The 19,663-nt window shown below is 43.6% G+C and overlaps 2 protein-coding genes across 2 annotated transcripts; one reads left to right on the top strand and one right to left on the bottom strand.

The window, feature by feature from the left end:
• Positions 1 to 3,246: 3,246 nt before the first annotated feature.
• LOC115138807 (pecanex-like protein 4) lies at positions 3,247 to 11,901 on the top strand. Its single transcript, XM_065025725.1, is given in 19 exon segments — positions 3,247 to 3,475; positions 3,982 to 4,145; positions 4,148 to 4,576; positions 4,579 to 4,717; positions 4,830 to 5,009; positions 5,157 to 5,695; positions 5,778 to 5,847; positions 5,849 to 5,876; positions 6,030 to 6,084; positions 6,087 to 6,121; positions 6,274 to 6,493; positions 6,496 to 6,633; positions 10,591 to 10,637; positions 10,640 to 10,696; positions 10,769 to 10,879; positions 10,881 to 11,038; positions 11,040 to 11,300; positions 11,302 to 11,521; positions 11,523 to 11,901. Coding segments are annotated over 18 exon segments (3,078 nt in total). The 5' UTR covers positions 3,247 to 3,475; positions 3,982 to 4,036; the 3' UTR covers positions 11,805 to 11,901.
• A 398-nt stretch (positions 11,902 to 12,299) lies between these two features.
• On the bottom strand, positions 12,300 to 19,562 carry dhrs7 (dehydrogenase/reductase (SDR family) member 7). Its single transcript, XM_029675513.2, has 7 exons — positions 19,322 to 19,562; positions 18,631 to 18,783; positions 18,392 to 18,498; positions 15,330 to 15,569; positions 15,109 to 15,231; positions 14,621 to 14,836; positions 12,300 to 13,334 (listed from the first exon to the last, which is right to left on the bottom strand). The coding sequence occupies exons 1-7, from the start codon at positions 19,443 to 19,445 to the stop codon at positions 13,287 to 13,289; spliced, it is 1,011 nt and encodes a 336-aa protein (XP_029531373.1). The 5' UTR covers positions 19,446 to 19,562; the 3' UTR covers positions 12,300 to 13,286.
• Between the last annotated feature and the right edge of the window lie 101 nt (positions 19,563 to 19,663).

Here is a 19,663-nt window from a genome sequence, read left to right on the forward strand (position 1 = left end):
TTGAAGGAAAGGTGATTTAATCAGTGCAGATTCTCCTTATATAAAACTCTCAAACAAGAACTTACTGTACTGTAGCCTATAGAAGAGATGAAGCCATTGCCATCGTATGTAACCTCAAATGATCTCTTTGATATAATTGTTGAGGACAATAACAGCAAAATCTGATGTGATTTGTGCTTTGCTCACACTGTATGGAATCAACTTCTACTACCCTTCTGCACCTTCCAACATCCTGATCGTTTTTGGCCTAATCACAGTCAAAATCCCCTCAGTCCCAGAGGTGACTCTCAATTAACCCTGAACTGAAAGTTGATCTTGACACCAGTGAACTAAGGTCCCTCTTTGTATACAGTACTGGGAATGGAAATCCTTTCACAATTGGTCGCCCATTATAATACTTACAGTTAAAGTTTACATACACCTTAGCCAAATACATTTAAACTCAGTTTTTCACAATTCCTGACATTTAATTCACGTAACAATTCCCTGTCTTAGGTCAGTTAGGATCACCACTTTATTTTAAGAATGTGAAATGTCAGAATAATAGTAGCGAGAATGATTTATTTCAGCTTTTATTTTTTTCATCACATTCCCAGTGGGTCAGAAGTTTACATACACTCAATTAGTATTTGGTAGCATTGCCTTTCAATTGTTTAACTTGGGTCAAACGTTTCGGGTAGCCTTCTACAAGCTTCCCACAGTAAGTTGGGTGAATTTTGGCCCATTCCCCCTGACAGAGCTGTTGTAACTGAGTCAGGTTTGTAGGCCTCCTCACACACGCTTTTTCAGTTCTGCCCACACATTTGACATGGGACTGAGGTCAGGGCTTTGTGATGGCCACTCCAATACCTTGACTTTGTTGTCCTTATTAAGCCATTTTGCCACAACTTTGGAAGCATGCTTGGGGTCATTGTCCATTTGGAAGAACCATTTGCGACCAAGCTTTAACTTCCTGACTGATGTCTTGAGATGTTGCTTCAATATATCCATATAATTTTCCTCCCTCATGACGCCATCTATTTTGTGAAGCGCACCAGACCCTCCAGCAGGAAAGCACCCCCACAACATGATGCTGCCACCCTCGTACTTCACGGTTGGGATGGTGTTCTTCGGCTTGCAAGTGTAACAGTATAGACTTTACTTCCGTCCCCTCGCCTCGACCAGGTCGCGAACCAGGGACGCTCTGCACACGTCAACAGTCACCCTCTAAGCATCGCTACCCATCGTTCCACAAAAGCCGCGGCCCTTGCAGAGCAAGGGGAACCACTACTTCAAGGTCTCAGAGCAAGTGTCACAGATGGAAACGCCACTAGCGCGCACCACCGCTAACTAGCTAGCCATTTCACATCGGCTACACAAGCCTCCCCCTTTTTCCTGCAAACATAACGATGGGCATTATGGCCAAACAGTTTCATCAGACCAGAGGACATTTCTCCAAAAAGTATGATCTTTGTCCCCATATGCAGTTGCAAACTGTAGTCTGGCTTTTTTATGGCGGTTTTGGAGCAGTGGCTTCTTCCTTGCTGAGCGGCCTTTCAGGTTATGTCGATATAGGACTTGTTTTATTGTGGATTTTGATACTTTTGTACCCGTTTCCTCCAGCATCTTCACAAGGTCCTTCCTTTGCCGTTGTTCTGGGATTGATTTGCACTTTTCGCACCAAAGTACGTTCATCTCTAGGAAACAGAACGCATCTCTTCCTGAGCGGTATGACGGCTGCTTGGTCCCATGGTGTTTATACTTGGGTACTATTGTTTGTACAGATGAACGTGGTACCTTCAGGCTTTTGGAAATTGCTCCCAAGGATGAACCAGACTTGTGGAGGTCTACAGTTTTTTTTCTGAGGTCTTGGCTGATTTCTTTTGATTTACCCATGATGTCAAGCAAAGATACACTGAGTTTTAAGGTCGGCCTTGAAATACATCCACAGGTACACCTCCAATTGACTCAAATTATGTCAATTAGCCTATCAGAATCTTCTAAAGCCATGACATCATTTTCTGGAATTTTCCAAGCTGTTTAAAGGCAGTCAACGTAAACTTCTGCGACCAAGCTTTAAACTTCTGACTCAATGGAATTGTGATAAAGTGAATTATAAGTGAAATAATCCGTCTGTAAACAACTGTTGGAAAAAGTACTTGTGTCATGCACAAAGTAGATGTCCTAACCGACTTGCCAAAACTATAGTTTGTTAACAAGAAATGTGTGGAGTGGTTGAAAAACGAGTTTTAATGACTCCAACCTAAGTGTATGTAAACTTCCGACTTCAACTGTAGCTATCCGTGATAAGAAAAGAGCAGTTCAATGCAAACATGAGGATGTGTGTGTTTGGGCGTGTGTCTCTCTGTCTGTCTTTTGGTCTGTCTGGTGAGTGGACTCCCCAAAAACATGACACTTCGCCCAAAGTGATTTTCGCAGCAGGTTAAGAAAGCATTTTTTTTAAACGAACCCTTTTCATAATCTTAACCTAATTCTCCTGCTGCCTAAATTCTCCTAACTTGCTACAAAAAAGTCACTTTCGATAATAGCTGTATAGAAATGTTTTTAGATAGTCCCATCTGGTGAGTGGGGTGAGCAGAAGGTCACAAGAGAAAAGAATGTGAAGTATTGGGGAAAGAAGCAGTATGTGTTAATTGTAGGGGTGCCCATGGGCATGATCCCCATGGGGATCAGAAGTGTCTGGTGCGAGAGAGGCAGGTTGAGTGTACCAGGGTTGGAGTAATGGAGAGGGTGTCCATATGCTGAGGCAGTGAAGAAAGTAGCGGAAGATGGGTCATTGGGGACGGATTCTGAAAGGATTTGTGTGAGTGGTAGATCTGTGCCAGTACAGAGGGATAGGCCAACGAGTGATATATGCTTCAGTAAGATTGGCTTTGTAGCATACATAGCAATGGTTATCAACTGTACCGCAAAAAAATAGAGATTGTGGTGGCAGCTGCAGGGAAGTATTTGGGTGTACGAGATTTGACTTCAAAAGAGTTACAGTTGAGTGGTGGTGTCCCATCCTTCCAGGCTGTTAGCCTGAGCTAGGACTAGATGGGTTTAAATATTGGAATAGGGTTAGATTACACATTATTTGATTTTTTTCCCCCTTTTCCCACTCAAGGTATAAGAGATTTATACCCCAGTCTAGTTGGTGGCGGTAATGCAACATTTATTGGATGCCAAACGCCGTTAAACCACGAAGAAGAAGAAGACTACTAAGAAGAAGAAGAGCGGGGTGGAAATTGATGGGTAGGCTGAGTTTGACTGTTTTGTCACAAAGTGCAAACATTGCCGAACCTAGTTGGAGCGCACGCCCTCACTTATTGTTGTGATTATTTTCTAGCCTCAAATGTTAGCTAGCTATCGTTGCTCACTGGGAACGGCACATTTAAGACAGCATTTTTGTATCTAAACAAATTGCTATACTTACTGTCGAAAATGAATAAGACAGCCGCTTAATTTAAAGGATAACCTATCTCTCCATTCAAAGGTACAATAGGTAATTTAGCTAGTTAATGTTAGCTAGATAGCTAAATTTAATGTAGCTAGCTAATTTTTTTTTTTTTTTTCTGACAATCGCCTCAGTAGCTAGCTAGCCATCCCATATATATGAATGCAGCTAGCGTATGTTATGCTGCTAGCTTGTATTTATGTTTATGTTCTTTGCAACCTTGCTGCGATAACGTTAGCTAGCCATTACTGTTTACATGTTTTAGTCAAGGTCAGTTTATACAACATGTACTAGTGTAGCTTTGCAATGTTATTGACCTGACTACGAACTTAGTCATCCGTGCGTGACTGACGCACCCAGGCAGCCAGCTCTTTGACAGCAGTTGAAAACATACCTAGCAAACCTTTTGACAATTATACATTACTGATGTTAGGTAGGTTTTCGAGGGAGTTTGTATAATAAAAAAAAATATATATATCCTGCAAGCAGCATTCCTTTTGTGGCAGACATATGACTCAAGCTGCCTCTTTGATCTTGTCCTATAGGATGACACGGATGCTAACTGCAGCCCCAGAAAGATGACCTGCACCACCCTAGGGCATGGTCAGGATGGGGCCAGATGTGCCCTTGCTCAATGAATACAAGCAGGAGTTCTGGAAGCGTTTCCCTCAGATGTTGCTGGGGGGTCCGTGCTTGAAGTTGGGCTACTGCGCCCGCCTTATATCTATGTCAACCAGGCGGTCTTGTTCTTGACACCATGGCTGTTGGGTGGCATTGGCACGCTGCTGTGCCAGCTGCAGGAGGAGCTCCACGCTGCCGTGCTGTCTGCTATGCTCATGATTGGGGCAGCAGTGGGTGTCCAGGCCCTGGCACTGTATGCAGCCCGCAGGAATGGCACGGTGGAGAGGTTGGGAGTGCCCAACATCCTGGCTGATGAGGAGGTGGAGTTCACCAACTGTGTAGGCCCAGAGACAGTGAGGTTCATCGCCCCAGGGAAGAGGTTTGGGCTGAATGTGGTGCTCCACACCATGCTGGCGGGGACCCTCTGTGGCCTGGGAACATGGTATGTGCTCCTGGGCAGGTTAACTACACTCTACGGCAGTGTGGGTGTAGCCTTGGTGGTCTTTGTCCTGAGCTGGGTGACTGTACGGCAGAGTACTCCCTTATCATCAACACGGACGCAAAGATGGCCACATTCCAGGCACAGGACACCTATGAGATCATCCCACTCATCCGACCACTCTACATATTAACTGTCATAGCTGTGGACCTTGCTGATAGGTAAGAAATAACAAAATTGGTCTTAATGACTGTTTTGAAACTTATGGATATTTTGATAGGATTGCTTACATTTTGTGATTTGCTTGTTTTTTTTCCCTATGCTGGTGTCCAGATTTACAGATCCAGTGCCAGAGTTCCAGCTAACCAGTCAGGTTCTTCATGTGGTGTTCCTGGTCCGGCCTCTGCTGTTGGCGCTGGGCATGCTGTCACCTCTGGACGCCCTCCTCCTTTGGGGCATGGAGCAGGCACTGGTGTTCGGTTTGGGCTGCTCTCCCATGTCCAGTAACCTTAGGTTTATTTTGCTTGCTACATCAGTTGTTTTTTTGTCAACATTTAGATGCTGTCTGATTATACTTAAGTCACTGATGTAGTTCCTTGAGCTCTTTACCATATGCCTGTGTGAGCGCCTATGATTCTGTGCTCTCTGTCCTTCCTAAAGGTTGCTGGGGATGTTCGCCATATCTGCATGTGTCACTGTTTGTACCTTCTTCATCCCGTCCACCGTGGGTGTGGTCGTCTTCTCCATGGCCATGGGGTTTCTGCTTAGTTTAGATCTCAGACAATTTGGGGCACATTGTAGAGGAGGGCCCAGGGTGACCCGTGGCGACAGTGGATGGCGTAGGGGGGCATCCTCTGCCAATCCCCGCTGGTTTGGCTGGCAGTTGTGCTGCAGGGAGATGCTGCTCTACCTGGGGCTACTGCCGGGGGCCATGGCTGAGGCAGGCCTCTTACATCACTTCCTCAGTCCCTCTCATTCCCAGAACCTGGCCAGGGGACCTCAAGCTGCTGTCAGCTACCTCATCCTCTTCATTGTCTGCTGGGCTCTCGGAGAGATCCAGGGAGCCTATGTTTTTGGAGGAGTATTCCTCAGCCCACTGTACCTAGGAGGAATGGCCAATGTCCGGGTGTTCAAGCAGCGCAGAAGGGGTCTCCCCGTGGCTGGGGCCATCAGGAGGGTGCTGCTCACCTTGCAATATAGTATTGCTTTGTGATTACTGAAACATACTATTCATGCATCTTAATACATTATATTTAACAGTGACTGTGTTTTACATTGCAGTGTCTCCCTTTGCAATGATTGCTTTGCTGATGCTGGATGGCGCTGTTCAGCAACTCCACACAGCCTCTCTGTGTGGGATTCACCCGGGGCTTCAGAATGGTACACATGGATTATTTTATGTATAACGTAAGCATGTACTGTATATCAATCAACCAGAGTGTCTCTCTCCGGTGACTTCATGACCATTGATCCTCTGTTATCAATATGATTTAAGTCATGTTGATTTGAGTAATGGGTCTCTGTGTTGTGCAGGTGTGGCAGAGCTTTGAGGATGCCCTGTTTTAGATGGTGATGTCAGTGAGGCTGGCTGCGACAGTATGGGCATAGGGGTCCAGCTCCTTCTGGTAACAACACATTTCAGCATTCATGACATAGGCATGATCTTTTTCCGGAAAAATATTTAAAGTTGAACATTGAAATTGAAGTCCTGGTTAAATCTTTAGTATCGCCCAAAACCAGAAATGCACAAAGTTTTGTCTTTCATTTGTCAACCCAGGTGGGCCTGCTGAGTGATAGGCTGCTCCAGTTCCTGTCCAAGCTGAAGTTTGCCCTGACCCTGCTGGTGACCTCCTGGACTGAGAAGAAACAGCGGCTTCAGTCGGCCGGGACCCTCCTGGCCCTGAACGCTTCCCTGTGTCCTCTGCTGCTCTCTGTGGTGTTCCTGTTTGCCATGATCTCTGCTCCTCTGCTGCCCCTCTTCACCCTGCCCATCTTCCTTTGGGCTTCCCTAGGCCTCAGCATAATTGGGTTGGGCCCGTGGGCACCGCCTGCCTCTGTCCAGACTCCATCTACTACCAGCAGATGAGTGGGAGCCTGGCCTTTGCTCTGAGGAGTACCTTCACCAGGGGATCACTTCGTTTGTGGGTGTCACTCTTTAGTTATTTTCCCCTGTTTCTTATTTGCATTTTCTTCCATTCATTGGTGAACAGTGTTTTCCACTAGCACTGGCTGTCGGCTAAACAGCCGACAGCCAGTGACAGGGAAACAATGCTGGCTTGACAGTGTGCTGTGGGCAGTGTGATTTGTGTGCGCTGAGGTTTGGTTGGTTTTAGTCAAATTTATTTACAAAGAGGAAGGGGAGAGCATGATGCTTTGAATGAATTTCAGGGCTCTACGATGTGACCATTATACTTGCATATGCACCAATAAGTAGATGCGTACGAACTGAAAAAGTAAGCTTAAGTATGAGCATGTGCGAGTTGTGATTTACAGCAACAACAAAAAATCCATCCGTAGCTATTTTCAATGTCTTTATGCAATTTTGTTTCATAGCTGGCAGCTAATCACACAAAGAACCATAGAAATAAGAATGATTTATTTCTATACAAAAACCTATGTAGAGTCCCATATATCCCAACTTGCACGCAGCAACAGTGCCTGGGGCGCTGTGCGCACTGAAATATACATTTTTAGAAGCGCACAACTATAGAAGTTGGTCGAATTTACCAAAAAGTCTACTGAAGTGTGACTTTGTCCTTGTGTTTTTTGGCTATTTACATTGTTTTGTTCACACGCTAGGTTGTTCAATGTTTGTTTGAGCTTGCTCAATTGGTACTAGCAAAGGAGAATCTGTCAGAGAATCCCACCGTTACCGTGGTAATGGCCCGCCCCTTAGAGGCAAGCTCAGAGACCGTTTATCTAAAAACCATCAGACTGCTGAACACTTGAACTGGACTGACCACCTGCTCTGATTCTCTGCACACAGACACATTTACAGTGCATTCGGAAAGTATTTAGAACCCTTAACTTTGTTACAGCCTTATTCTAAAATGAATTAAATACACCCCCCCCCCAGGTTAAGACATGCTTGTATATTTAATGTAAATAAGGTATGTTTTTTTATTTTAAAAGTATTCATACCCTTTGCTATGACTCAATTGAGCTCAGGTGCATCCTGTTTCTATTGATCATCCTTGATGTTTTTACAACTTTATTGGAGTCCACTTGTGGTAAATTAAATTGATTGGACATGATTTGGAAAGGCACACACCTGTCTATTTAAGGTCCCACAGATGACAGTGCAAGTCAGAGCAAAAACCAAGCCATAAGGTCTAAGAAAGTCTGTAGAGCTCCGAGACAAGATTGTGTCAAGGCACAGATCTGGGGAAGGGTACCAAAAAATGTCTGTAGCATTGAAGGTCCCCAAGAACACAGTGGCCTCCATTTTTAAATGGAAGAAGTTTGGAACCACCAAGATGCTTCCTAGAGCTGGCCTCCTGGCCAAACTGAGCAATCGGTGGAGTAGGGCCTTGGTCAGGGAGGTGACTAAGAACCCGATGGTTACTCTGACAGAGCTCCAGAGTTACTCTGTGGAGATGGGGGGGAAAATCAACCAGAAGGACAACCATCTCTGCAGCACTCCACCAATCAGTTCTTTATGGTAGAGTGGCCAGACGGAAGCCACTGCTCAGTAAAAGGTACATTACAGCCAGCTTGGAGTTTGCCAATAGACACCTAAAAGGACTCGGACCATGAAACAAGATTATTTCTCTGGTCTGATGAAACCAAGATCGAACTCTTTGGCCTGAAAGCCAAGCATCACGTCTGGAGGAAACCAGGCACCGCTCAACACCTGGGCAATCACATCCCTACGGTGAAGCATGGTGGTGGCAGCATCATGCTGTGGGGATGTTTTTCAGCAGCAAGGACTGGGAGACTAGTCAGGATAAAGATGAATGGAGCAAAGGCCAGAGATCCTTCATGAAAACCTGCTCCAGAGCACTCAGGACCTCCGACTGGGGCGAAGGTTCACCTTCCAACAGGACAACGACCCCAAGCATAAAGCCAAGACAATGCAGGCTTCAGGACAAGTGTCTGAATGTCCTTGAGTAGCCCAGCAAGAGCCCGGACTTGAACCCGATCGAAAATCTCTGGAGGGATCTGAAAATAGCTTTGCAGCAACACTTCCCATCCAACCTGACAGAGCTTGAGAGGATCTGCAGAGAAGAATGGGAGAAACTCGAATACAGGTGTGCCAAGCTTGTAGAGTCATACCCAAGGACTCAAGGCTGTAATCACTGCCAAAAGGCACATTTTGGCAGTGTACTGAGTAAAGGGAACAAAGTACTGAGTAAAGGGTCTGAATACTTATGTAAATGTGATGTTTAAAAATTATTTGCAAAAAAATATAAACCTGTTTTTGCTTTGTCATTATGGGGTATTGTGTGGGGATTGTACTTCAAACCCGGGAGGCTTGTTACTTTTTATTTGACTTGCGACTCCAGGTACTGGGTGAAGTGAAAGTACTTTGATATAACTGTTTAATTTCCAGACATGACTTTGTAACTTATGTACAATGTATGAAATGATAATGGTAAGGTAAACATTTACACCGGCAGTAACGTTGTCAGACTTCCTTATTTACCCACACTTTACAGTATAAATTACATACTGCATTAGGTGTTGGGCATATGTTTTCAGTTTAATCTTTAACCCCTATTGTTGGGAGAAGCCATTAATTTTCCAACCACAAGCAGTTAGAACAGAACACCATAGTGCACTCAGTGTTCCAGCTCCGTGTCCTTATGGTTGTTTTATTACTTACTGTGTATGTTGACTCAATCGCAGTGACAGTGAACTTTTAGATTGGTCGAGCAGTGAATGTATGCAGATGAAAGAGCCGGACGGGGGGAGCCTCTTATGGTTTCATATTAAGAGGAATGTTGTTGTGAGTTGCTCAGTAGAGACACCGGCAGTAATGTAAGCTTGCAGGATCCAGTTGTGATTCCCGAGAAGTGACCCGAATAAAATCGTTCTGATCTGTATTATTACATCCAAATGTTTCAACACCATTAACCTCATCATACTCTAAGTCTAAAGCCAGACAGAGCTTCTTCCAAAAAATGTGTTCAGTGCTCTATTTGCTGTCAGGAGGGGGGCAAGGAAGAAACTGAGCAAGTACAAGCTTAATTATTTATTCACTACTCGAAACAGAAATTGCTATAGTAATGTCATCACTCAATTTTGTTTTCTTGGCTAACTGGGGGTGCCTGAGCTGTGATGTTTAATTTAGGCTAAGCGCTTGTTGGGCATGCTATACCCAGTAGAACGAGGAGAGTTTGTAGTGTAGTGTTATTTTTTCTCTCCCTTTGCCCCCTCTGACATTGGCGGCTGTGCATCAGTGAGCACTGAGCGGGAGCGGAGAACGCACAGCGTGTCATTTCCCATCGCGAGGCAGCGTCGGTGACTATTCCGAGATGCCGCTTTAGTATATGACATTATCCTTGAACACTAGTCAAACTTAAACGAAAGCAACCATCGCTCTGCCACTACAACTTCACTAAAAATGTCTGTCCGCTCTCCCCTCTGTCGACCAAAAATGAAATGCCCCCTCGTACAAATTCCCCAAGTCTACTCCCATGAGAGGAATGAATATTTAGAGACTAATGGAAAGCCGAGGAATTCACTATTTAGATCTGTGCAGTCAGCCAGTTTAAACTGTATCATGACCTTCCTCTACAACTGAAATGGTAAGTTAATCCGACAGCCAAGTTATCCACAGCCGAAAAGACTCACTACTGATGCAAAATGAAAGGGTTCTGTGACCAGGGGGAACTTATCTATGTATATACTCCAAGCTTTCTCATCTTCAGCCCCCAGAGGATAGCATCTCTTGACTGCATGTCCTATAATAATAATTTACCACTGGGATGACTGTGACCAAGTATAACACCACTCAAAGGTTGCGATGAGAATATGCTATGAATAGGGACATGATGCATAATGGAATCAGCCTTACCCGAAATCTTAGCTGTGGATAAGTGTATGAAGAAGCTGATAGGCCTACATTTGATTTTTTTCCTTCCCTTTGAAGGTTCTCTGGCTCCTGGCTTCCACTTCCTGGGTTGCTTCCAGGACACTGCATGGTTTGGATCATGATCTTGGAGAGAAGTTATGGCTACTGCACGGTCAACATCAAGGTACTGGTTCATTAATGGTTATGTGTTTGAATCGCTCATTTGTGGTGAACTCATTTGACCATTTTGTTTCAGGGTCTGGAGCTGCAGGACACGTCGTGCCATACAGTGGAGGCTCGGGGGGTGGATGAGGTGTTTGAGGGGGCCTTTGAGCGGCTTGGTCTCAACCAGGGGTTAAACCTGCACTTGGGGTAACGCCCTCACCCCATGTGCTGCCCTGCCTGTCCACGTCTACTCTGATGCCCGAAATGTGCTCGCATGACCTGAGGAAGTCCAGGATGACTTCCTGAAGGCCCTGGTGTAGCTGCTGCTGAGGAACTCTGTCCAGAGACATAAGACTTTTACTGGGGACACCGGGAAAGGAAAGTAAGTTCCAGCCCTCCCATCTTGGCCAGTCAACTGTCACCCAGCCTTCAGAGGCTGTTATGGTGGAGTCCGTCTCCTCTCTCAAGTTTAGACGGGACAGCTCCAGTTTGACGACCTCCGGTGACTGGTCAGATGAGGATGACCTGTTTGGGGCTCAGCCAGCCAGGAGGACGGTGGTGCTGGTAAGTACAGAGGCCCAGCTGGGGGACACAGTGCTCCACACCAGCCCCTCACTGCCAGGCTGTGGAGATGGGCAGTAGGTTTGAAAACATGGCCCTCTCGTCCCTCCAGGCTCTATGTCTCCCGGCTGTGGACAAGGGCAGGAACCCTGAAGTACCCCCCACAGAGTCCTCCGGCATCTTGGCCCATGCAAACTTTAGCTGCCCCCACACTGAGCTGTTCAGTCTGCCCCCTGGGTGAAGGACATCCCCCTTATCATCCCGGTTGCAGCAGCCCTATGCTTTTGTTCCCCGAGTGGTTTCGGTTCACTCTGGGGCAGTTGGCGCTGTCCATTCAGGACAAGGCTTTGGAAGATGTGGCCAAAGCCCTGAAGGAGGATGAGGAGCTGAGGGACCGGTCATGCCTCATCTCCCTGGGGACAGAGTCTGCCTTTACCAGCCCCAGCTATGTCTACAGGGTCTACTGTGGGGACGTGCCTTGGACAGAGGGGCTGGAGTGACTCTCTGAAAACAAAGAACTTGACCAGTTTGCACGTAAGGCTTTCAGGTCAACATATGGAATCTAAAACAACGTATATACTGGATGTGTGTTACACATTAAGTGTTGCTATCCAAAGCTTGTACCTGTAACTGATCTATTTACCTGCAGGTAAAGTGCTCTACGCCCCCGGGGTACCCCATCCACTCCTCTGTCCCCCTGCTTCTAACCTCAACCCCTTGTTGGGATACGCCATCTTCACTGACTTCCCTATACCCACCCTGCCTCGTGTTTGTGTGACAGGTTAAAGGAAATATTCATAGCCTGTTATACATTCAAAAGTATTAGTAAATTCATAGTATGTGAGGATCTTAAAACATCTAAGGTTAAAAAGATGCATTCAGTATTAGTTGATAGAGATTGATAACGTTCATATAATTGTGTTAAAGTTAAAATCTGTCAAAGGGTACGAATTGTGAGAGTAATGTGTAAACGTTATATTGATTACTTTATTTTGTAGTGCCTAAAAGTGTTAATCTGTGATCTACGAAATGCTCTTAATCTATGAGCCGGAGATCGGAGATTCAATGTATTTGGGGAATTTTATTTGGTGAAAATAAATATGATCATTAGAAATTCGACAAATAAAAACAGGTGCTCATGTCTCAATGTATGAAATCATTTTTTGCATTTTTTGGGCTTAGTTGTGGTCAAGTTGCAGTTTACAAGTGTATCTAGTCGCCTACCCCTGCACAAGGGTATTTTAGGAAAGTACCTGGAAGGCAGATTAAAACATGGTTTCATTCATGCAGGAGAGACTACCAAAGGTGTGGTACTAGTTCAAACAACGAAATATCAGCTTTCTGGAGAAAACATATTTACATGGGATATAATTATTCAGAATACATTTATCATTCTGGAAAAACTATTGTATCATGTGTAAATGAAATTTAATCGTGGACAGCCAACACAGTTACAATTTCATGATACACTTATTTAGTAATTGTTTTCCCTCAAATACAGTTATGTAATGCTCCCAAAAGCAAAATGGGACAAAAATGTTGCTTTTTAAAATTATTATTCAGTGTTAAATACAAGGATGTGCCTTTCGGTTGGTCTTCATTTTGCTATAATTTTGTTTACAGTTCTTGTTTTTAAGACTAACTAATGTTCTCTTGTACATACTGGTGTGTAATTGTATAAACACTTATAAAGTTTTCAAAGAAACCTGATAGGCTATTGTTTACTGGAGATTGGTCAGTGCTATATACATTCATCACAGATCTGTGGGGAGTGCATTAATTATACTCCACCTATCAGACAATCAATTTAATGTTCCTCCTTATTCTGAAATACTTTTTTCCCCATCAACTGAGTCAGCCTGGACACATCCTAATTTCATAGGATAGAGAAAAATCTTCAATGTCTCTATTTCCACCTGCATCCCTATTCTTCTGCTTTGTGAAGAGAGCTGAAAGGAAAATGTTTTAGGACAGCCAAAAATGAGACAATTGCTTCCAGGTTCAAGTTCACCCATTTCAAGGTGGAGCTCAAGCATTTGGAATGCCTTTCAGGAAGACTTGGGCTTTGGCTTTGTGAAGTACGCAGAGTCTGCGTCCTGTAAAACAAAGCTTAATTTTAAAGTTGTTTTTTCGACTGTTAAAAAATCTGTATCACAGGCAAAATATAAACATTTTACATTCTGGGGAGACGCTCCGTCACTCAAGAAGTTAAGGCATCAGAACATGGACTTGTCAACAGGATGATGTGGGAATAGGTCATATCTCAGTTTAATGAAAGGCGACCGATTCTACTTTATCCATATATGTCCTATGTTCTGAGGCCGATCTTGCTTCATTGTCTGTTTTAGGTGTCTAGATTTCAAATACTGTTCATTGACAGATGAAGAATGAAAACCTGCAAACTCACTAAGTTACCTTTGCCTTTCCTCAGTCTGTATTTTCTCTCCTTTGTCTAATTTTATATTGACCAAACCTTGAGCATTCCTACACACAACTAAACCACCGTGGTTGGGCGACATTGTCCATTCAAATCCTGACACAAATGTCTGGTCAGTCAGAAAAGGACCTTTCTGCGTGGCCCTCAGCTGTCCAGCAGAGGCCACCAGACGTAGAAGTCAGTCACTGCCACTGGGAATCAGTCATGCCCACTGCTATACCCTGGCCAGTGTGGCCGCCCCTTCTCTTTATCAGGCTGAAGCAAGGTCAGTAACAGCTGAGCCCCCTAGCTGTTAAGAGACAGCTCTAAATAGAGTCTGCTTTACTCAAGTATTTGACTGTTCACACTGTTAGTGTCCCCTTATTCCTGGCCTGGAAAGGCAAGGTTAACCTTAGAATGTGAAAGCAAGGCCATGCATAAACGATGCCTAGTGCAGGGATGGGCAATTCCAGTCCTCTAGGGTCTGATTGGTGTCACTTTTGCCCCATCCCAATCTAACACCCGACTCCAATAATCATGATCTTCAGTTTAGAATGCAATTAGTTTAATCGGCTGTGTTTGCTAGGGATGGGAGGGAAAGTGTGACACCACTCCAGCCCAGAGAACTTGAGTTGCCCATCCCTGGCCTAGTGCGTTTCACCCAACTCGTCCTTGTGTACACCCAACAGTACATATTTTTGATGTAGCCCCAGACAAACTCACCTGATTCAACTCATTGAGGACTTGATTTGTTGACAAGTTGAATCAGGTGTGCTTGTCCGGGGCTACAACAAGTGTGTACTGTTGGGGGTACTGGAGTTGGGAAACACTGCTCTATGGAATACACTGAGCTCTAAGTTATGATCATTCTAATCGGCAAAACTGTAACAATATATAGTATGCAGCTCAGAAAACACATTCTTCAGCAAAATCATGTTGTGAGACCTACAGAAAACCAATACTAACCAGGCCAGCCTTGAAGTTCTGCACCCTCTTCCTGCCCAGCACATCAGTGATGAACCAGGCCCAGGTGGGAGCATACTGCCACACATAGTAGAACAGCAGAAAGGGCTGCTGGGCAATCCACATCTCCTTGGTGCCATTGGCTATACCCACCAGGATGAGACGCACACAACGACTAGTGACCATCTTGTGTTGCTGGTCCCCAGCAGTGGGAATGGCCTTAGATATGGAGGGGATAAGACAGGAAATTAATGTCAACACTCGTACAAAAATGTTCCGTTCAACGGAAGTTAAATCATACTTTAATGACAATTATTTGAAAGACCAATGGCTTTCCCATGAATGCGTTTGTGACATCTTGACAATAACTAAATGTGATGCAATTACAACGTAAGATGTAAAATTAAGCATGAATTCAGCAATAATGTGAAAAAAATTAAATAAAGAAATTCAATGTGAATAAATATTCATAATTTGGAAGCAAAACCCACCTTTCCCACTTCTTCTGTGAAAGCATTCTGGACTATCTGTGACTGTACAGGCCCTGGACATACTGTGCTGATGAGTATCCTTGGGTATTCAGTCAGCTCTGTTCGAAGAGAATTGAAGAAGCCCTGTGGAAAAAGTAGATAGATTGTCATCTCAAGATTTTAATCAATCTAGATGTTGTACAACTACAAACGGGCAGAGGGTGGCCCATGATTGATCTCACCTGAAGAGCGTGTTTACTGGCAGAGTATCCGGTTGCCAGAGGTGCCCCAGCCAGGCCGACCACACTGCTTACAGTAACTACACTGCCCGACCCTCGCTGTGTCATGTGGGGCAACACCTGCTTGGTAAGTGACACTGTGCCCAGGAAGTTGAGCTCCATCAGCGCCTGGTACACATCCACACTAGTCTCCAGGCACAGAGAACGCTGGCTGCGGCCACCATTGTTAACCAGGATGTCAATCTAAATGGGCATAGTACAGAGAGAGACCGGAACAAAGCAAGCCATGTATCACCAATTATCTTATTCTTCAAAGGAATTTATTGAATTCATGATACACTGGTAACAAAATCAAGACTTGGTTGTGAACATTTCTGCCAAAGGTATAATCAAAACACAGATTCCAAGTGGAAACAACCTCATGTCTCAGAATAAGAGAACACGTCTAATAAGACAGCGCTAATATTGGACTTAGCCTTGAACTGCATTTTCATGTGCATAATTTGCCTTTGGGAGCTGGTTGGTAGTAAGCTAGTCTGATTAAATCAGGCTGTAATGCACAATGAATTGGTATATACAGCAAGAAACATTTGTATACAAAATCGTTGACAGTAAATGTTCTTTACAAACCAGAATATTGAATAAAGTTACACGTGAACTTACTCTACTGGTTGTCTGTGTAGTTTGACCTTCAGCTGCACAAAATTTGAGACAAATTATCCACAGGAAAGTATTGGATAAGTGACTTTTTAGACAGCCGGTAGGTATATAGTTCAGTACAATTAAAATGGTATATTCTGAATCAGGGGAGGATGGAGAACAATCCACACCTCAGTAAAGAATATACCTACCGGCTCTCTAAAAAGTTGGGTAAACAATACTTTGCTGTGGACATTTTGTCTCAGAGACAACCGGTAGAGTTCAAATGTAATTTTATTTAACATTCTGGCTTGCAAGGAACATTTATAAAATTTGACACACAAATGTTTCAGGCTGTATATAACAATTATTTGTGTATTACAGCATGATTAATCAGACTAGTAGTGAGCATGTCTGTTGAATATAATGTATTGTCTTATAAATAAGGCCAGTCTGGTTAGACTATTAAGTAAATGCGAAGAAATTATGTCCTACATCAGTGGTTCCCAAACTGAGGGGGTCAGCAGGGGGTCAAGCCACAGTGGGAACCACAAATGCAGAGATCTTCCGTTCACCTACTCTGCATCTCACAAAGACACGGCAGTTGGAACCAAAAATCTCAAATTTGGACTCATCAGACCAAAGGACAGGTTTCCACCGGTCTAATGTCCATTGCTTGTGTTTCTTGGCCCAAGCAAGTCTCTTCTTATTATTGGTGTCCTTTAGTAGTGGTTTCTTTGCAGCAATTTGACCATAACGGCCTGATTCACGCAGTCTCCTCTGAACAGTTGATGTTGAGATGGGTCTGTTACTTTAACTGTGTTAAGCATTTATTTAAACTGCAATTTCTGAGGCTGGTAACTCTAATGAACGTATCCTCTGCAGCAGAGGTAATTCTGTGTCTCTTCCTTTCCTGTTGGAGGTCTTCTTGAGAGCCAGTTTCATCATAGCGCTTGGTGGTTTTTGCGACTGCACTTGAAGAAACTTTCAAAGTTCTTGAGATTTTCCGGATTGACTGACCTTCATGTCTTAAAGTTATGATGGACTGTCGTTTCTCTTTGCTTATTTGAGCTGTTCTTGCCAAAATATGGACTTGGGCTATCTAATGTATACCACCCCAACCTTGTCACAACACAACTGATTAGCTCAAACGCAGTAAGAAGGGTTTGAAATTAGAGTGTCTAGTTTGAGAACAGACGCCTCACAAGTCTTCAACTGGCAGCTTCATTAAATAGGACCCACAAAACACCAGTCTCAACGTCAACAGTGAAGAGGTGACTCCGGGAAGCCGGCCTTCTAAGCAGAGTTGCAAAGAAAAAGCCACATCTCAGACTGGCCAATAAAAAGAAAAGCTTAAGATAGGCAAAAGAAAACAACACAGACACTGGACAGAAGAACTCTCACTAGAAGGCCAGCTTCACTGTTGACCTTGAGACTGGTGTTTTGCAGGTACTATTTAATGAAGCTGCCAGTTGAGGACTTGTGAGGCATCTGTTTCTCAAACTATACACTAATGTACTTGTCCTCTTGCTTAGTTGTGCACTGGGGCCTACCACTATTTCTATTCTGGTTATAGCCAGTTTGCTCTGTTCTGTGAAGGGAGTATTTCACAGCGTTGTACGAGATCTTCAGTTTCTTGGCAATTTCTCACATGGAATAGCCTTAATTTCTCAGAACAATAATAGACTGACAAGTTTCAGATTTTTTTGTTGTTGTTTCTGGCCATTTTGAGCCTGTAATCGAACCCACAAATGCTGATGATACAGAAACTCAACTAGTCTAAAGAAGGCCAGTTTTATTGCTTCTTTAATCAGTACAACAGTTTTCAGCTGTGCAAACATAATTGCAAACGGGTTTTCTAATGATCAATTAGCCTTTTAAATTAGCCTTTTAAAATGATAAACTTGGATTATTGGATAAATTTGATGTTATTTTAATGGACATAAAAATTGCTTTTCTTTCAAAAACAAGCACGTTTCTAAGTGACCCCAAACTTTTGAACAGTAGTGAGTGTGTGTATATATATATATATATATATATATATATATATATATATATACACACACACACACACACACGCATACATAGATAGATCTATCTATACACACATACATACACAAAACAATTTCAAGGAACTCAGTCCAGCTTCAAACTGAACGCACAAGGTGCAATTTCAAAATTCGGTAGTGAATCATCAGTTCCTCTTGTCATTAGTCATTGCATACATCCCTCCCCTTACAGAGTGAAAATGTTTGGGAACCCCTGTCCGACATGACTAATGCCTGCTTACTTCTTCCATCTTTATTGAGTGGTTAATCAATTGGAAATGGTCAGACACTGAATTAAATTGAACTAAATTAAAATCCCAATAAAATAAAGAGCGATAAGGGAGAGTTATTACAAATGATCAAGTGTAGTGGTCTTACATTGCCAAAGTGCTGGATAGCAGTTTTCATTTTTGCCTCATGGGATGCTCTCTCCAGCAAATCAAGTGGAAGAACAAGAATATCCTTATCTTTCAAGTTGGAGCGCTCTTGGGAAAGAAAACATTTTTCATTTAAATGGTCTGCAAATGAAAGGGCTAGGTGTATAAAATCACACTTACTACTGTGACTGTGTGCGAGAGAATACTGTTTTCATTAGACGAGAGAACTAGCATCCTCACCCAAACAGTGAAGTTTCACCCTATCCAACTGATCCACACGGCGAGCAGATAGAATCAGACGAGACCCACATCCAGCTAGTTGGTAAGCCAGCTCCTCTCCTATGCCACTGGAGGCTCCTGTGACCCACACCACCAGTCCTTTCAACTTGGTATCTAGAAAACAAGCAGCAGATTGTGTTACTTTTCACAGCAAATACTGAGAAACAGTACTACAACCTTGTTTGTGGAGGGTGGTGAACAGTCATATTCACTATCACCTGGTTTCTCCAACTATAATAGAACAGGTCCTTCCACGTTGTTGTAATTTCCCCCTAATGGCCCTTGAGGGCAAGCAACCAATGTAATACAAAGAAACATTTTGTTTATATGACAAATTCTGTAGTCGGACCTCTCTGGATCTCCAGATGTTCCATTTCATTGCTGTTTTGCAACATTGTGTGGACATTGCTGTTCAAATCTGAAGGAGAATCCTGAGAGGTCAAAGTCTGCTTGGTGCTCAGAATACAGAACGTGTCATCATTGGATGGATTCTTCAACATGGAACTGCACTGAAACAATGTATGTAGATATACAAGTGAGAGCAACGTGTAACAGTCTGTATTGAAATATTGACTCCTCGTACATTGCCACATTGTGACGACTGCCTTGAGTTATTGGTCAATACAAGTTCATTAAGGGACAAGTATGTTACCTGGTTTGCTCCCAAACAAGGTTGCCCATAGTAAGGTCAAGTCAGCGTCCGCAAATAAGAAGCACACAAACTGTACAAACAAGCAAAGTGCAATTCCTGTGAGTAACGTCACACCCAAATCCATAGTCTTCTGGCTTGTGTGAAAATGTTATGAAAGTCGCAGCGCAGTACAAGAACAACAGCTATCTGCTCTCCAGCGTTAGAATAAAACGCTGTAATAAAAACTAAAATAACCCGGAAGCGACTATTAATAGAAACGAAAACACTTCCGGTTACAGTTTACTCAATTAGAAGATATTAAAGACAGATTTAGAATTTAGAAATACATGTCAGGATAAATAG

The sequence above is a fragment of the Oncorhynchus nerka genome, linkage group LG12 (assembly GCF_034236695.1).
Source record: "Oncorhynchus nerka isolate Pitt River linkage group LG12, Oner_Uvic_2.0, whole genome shotgun sequence".
NCBI classification, from domain to species: domain Eukaryota; kingdom Metazoa; phylum Chordata; class Actinopteri; order Salmoniformes; family Salmonidae; genus Oncorhynchus; species Oncorhynchus nerka.

Excerpts from the sequence above, each read along its gene's own strand:
- dhrs7 (XM_029675513.2), bottom strand. The coding sequence starts at position 19,445 with ATGGATTTGGGTGTGACGTTACTCACAGGAATTGCACTTTGCTTGTTT. Across the intron at positions 15,570-18,391 it reads CTATCCAGCACTTTGGCAAT|ATTGACATCCTGGTTAACAA; the intron begins GTAAGACCACTA and ends ATGCCCATTTAG. Across the intron at positions 15,232-15,329 it reads CCAGTAAACACGCTCTTCAG|GGCTTCTTCAATTCTCTTCG; the intron begins GTGAGATCAATC and ends CTTTTTCCACAG.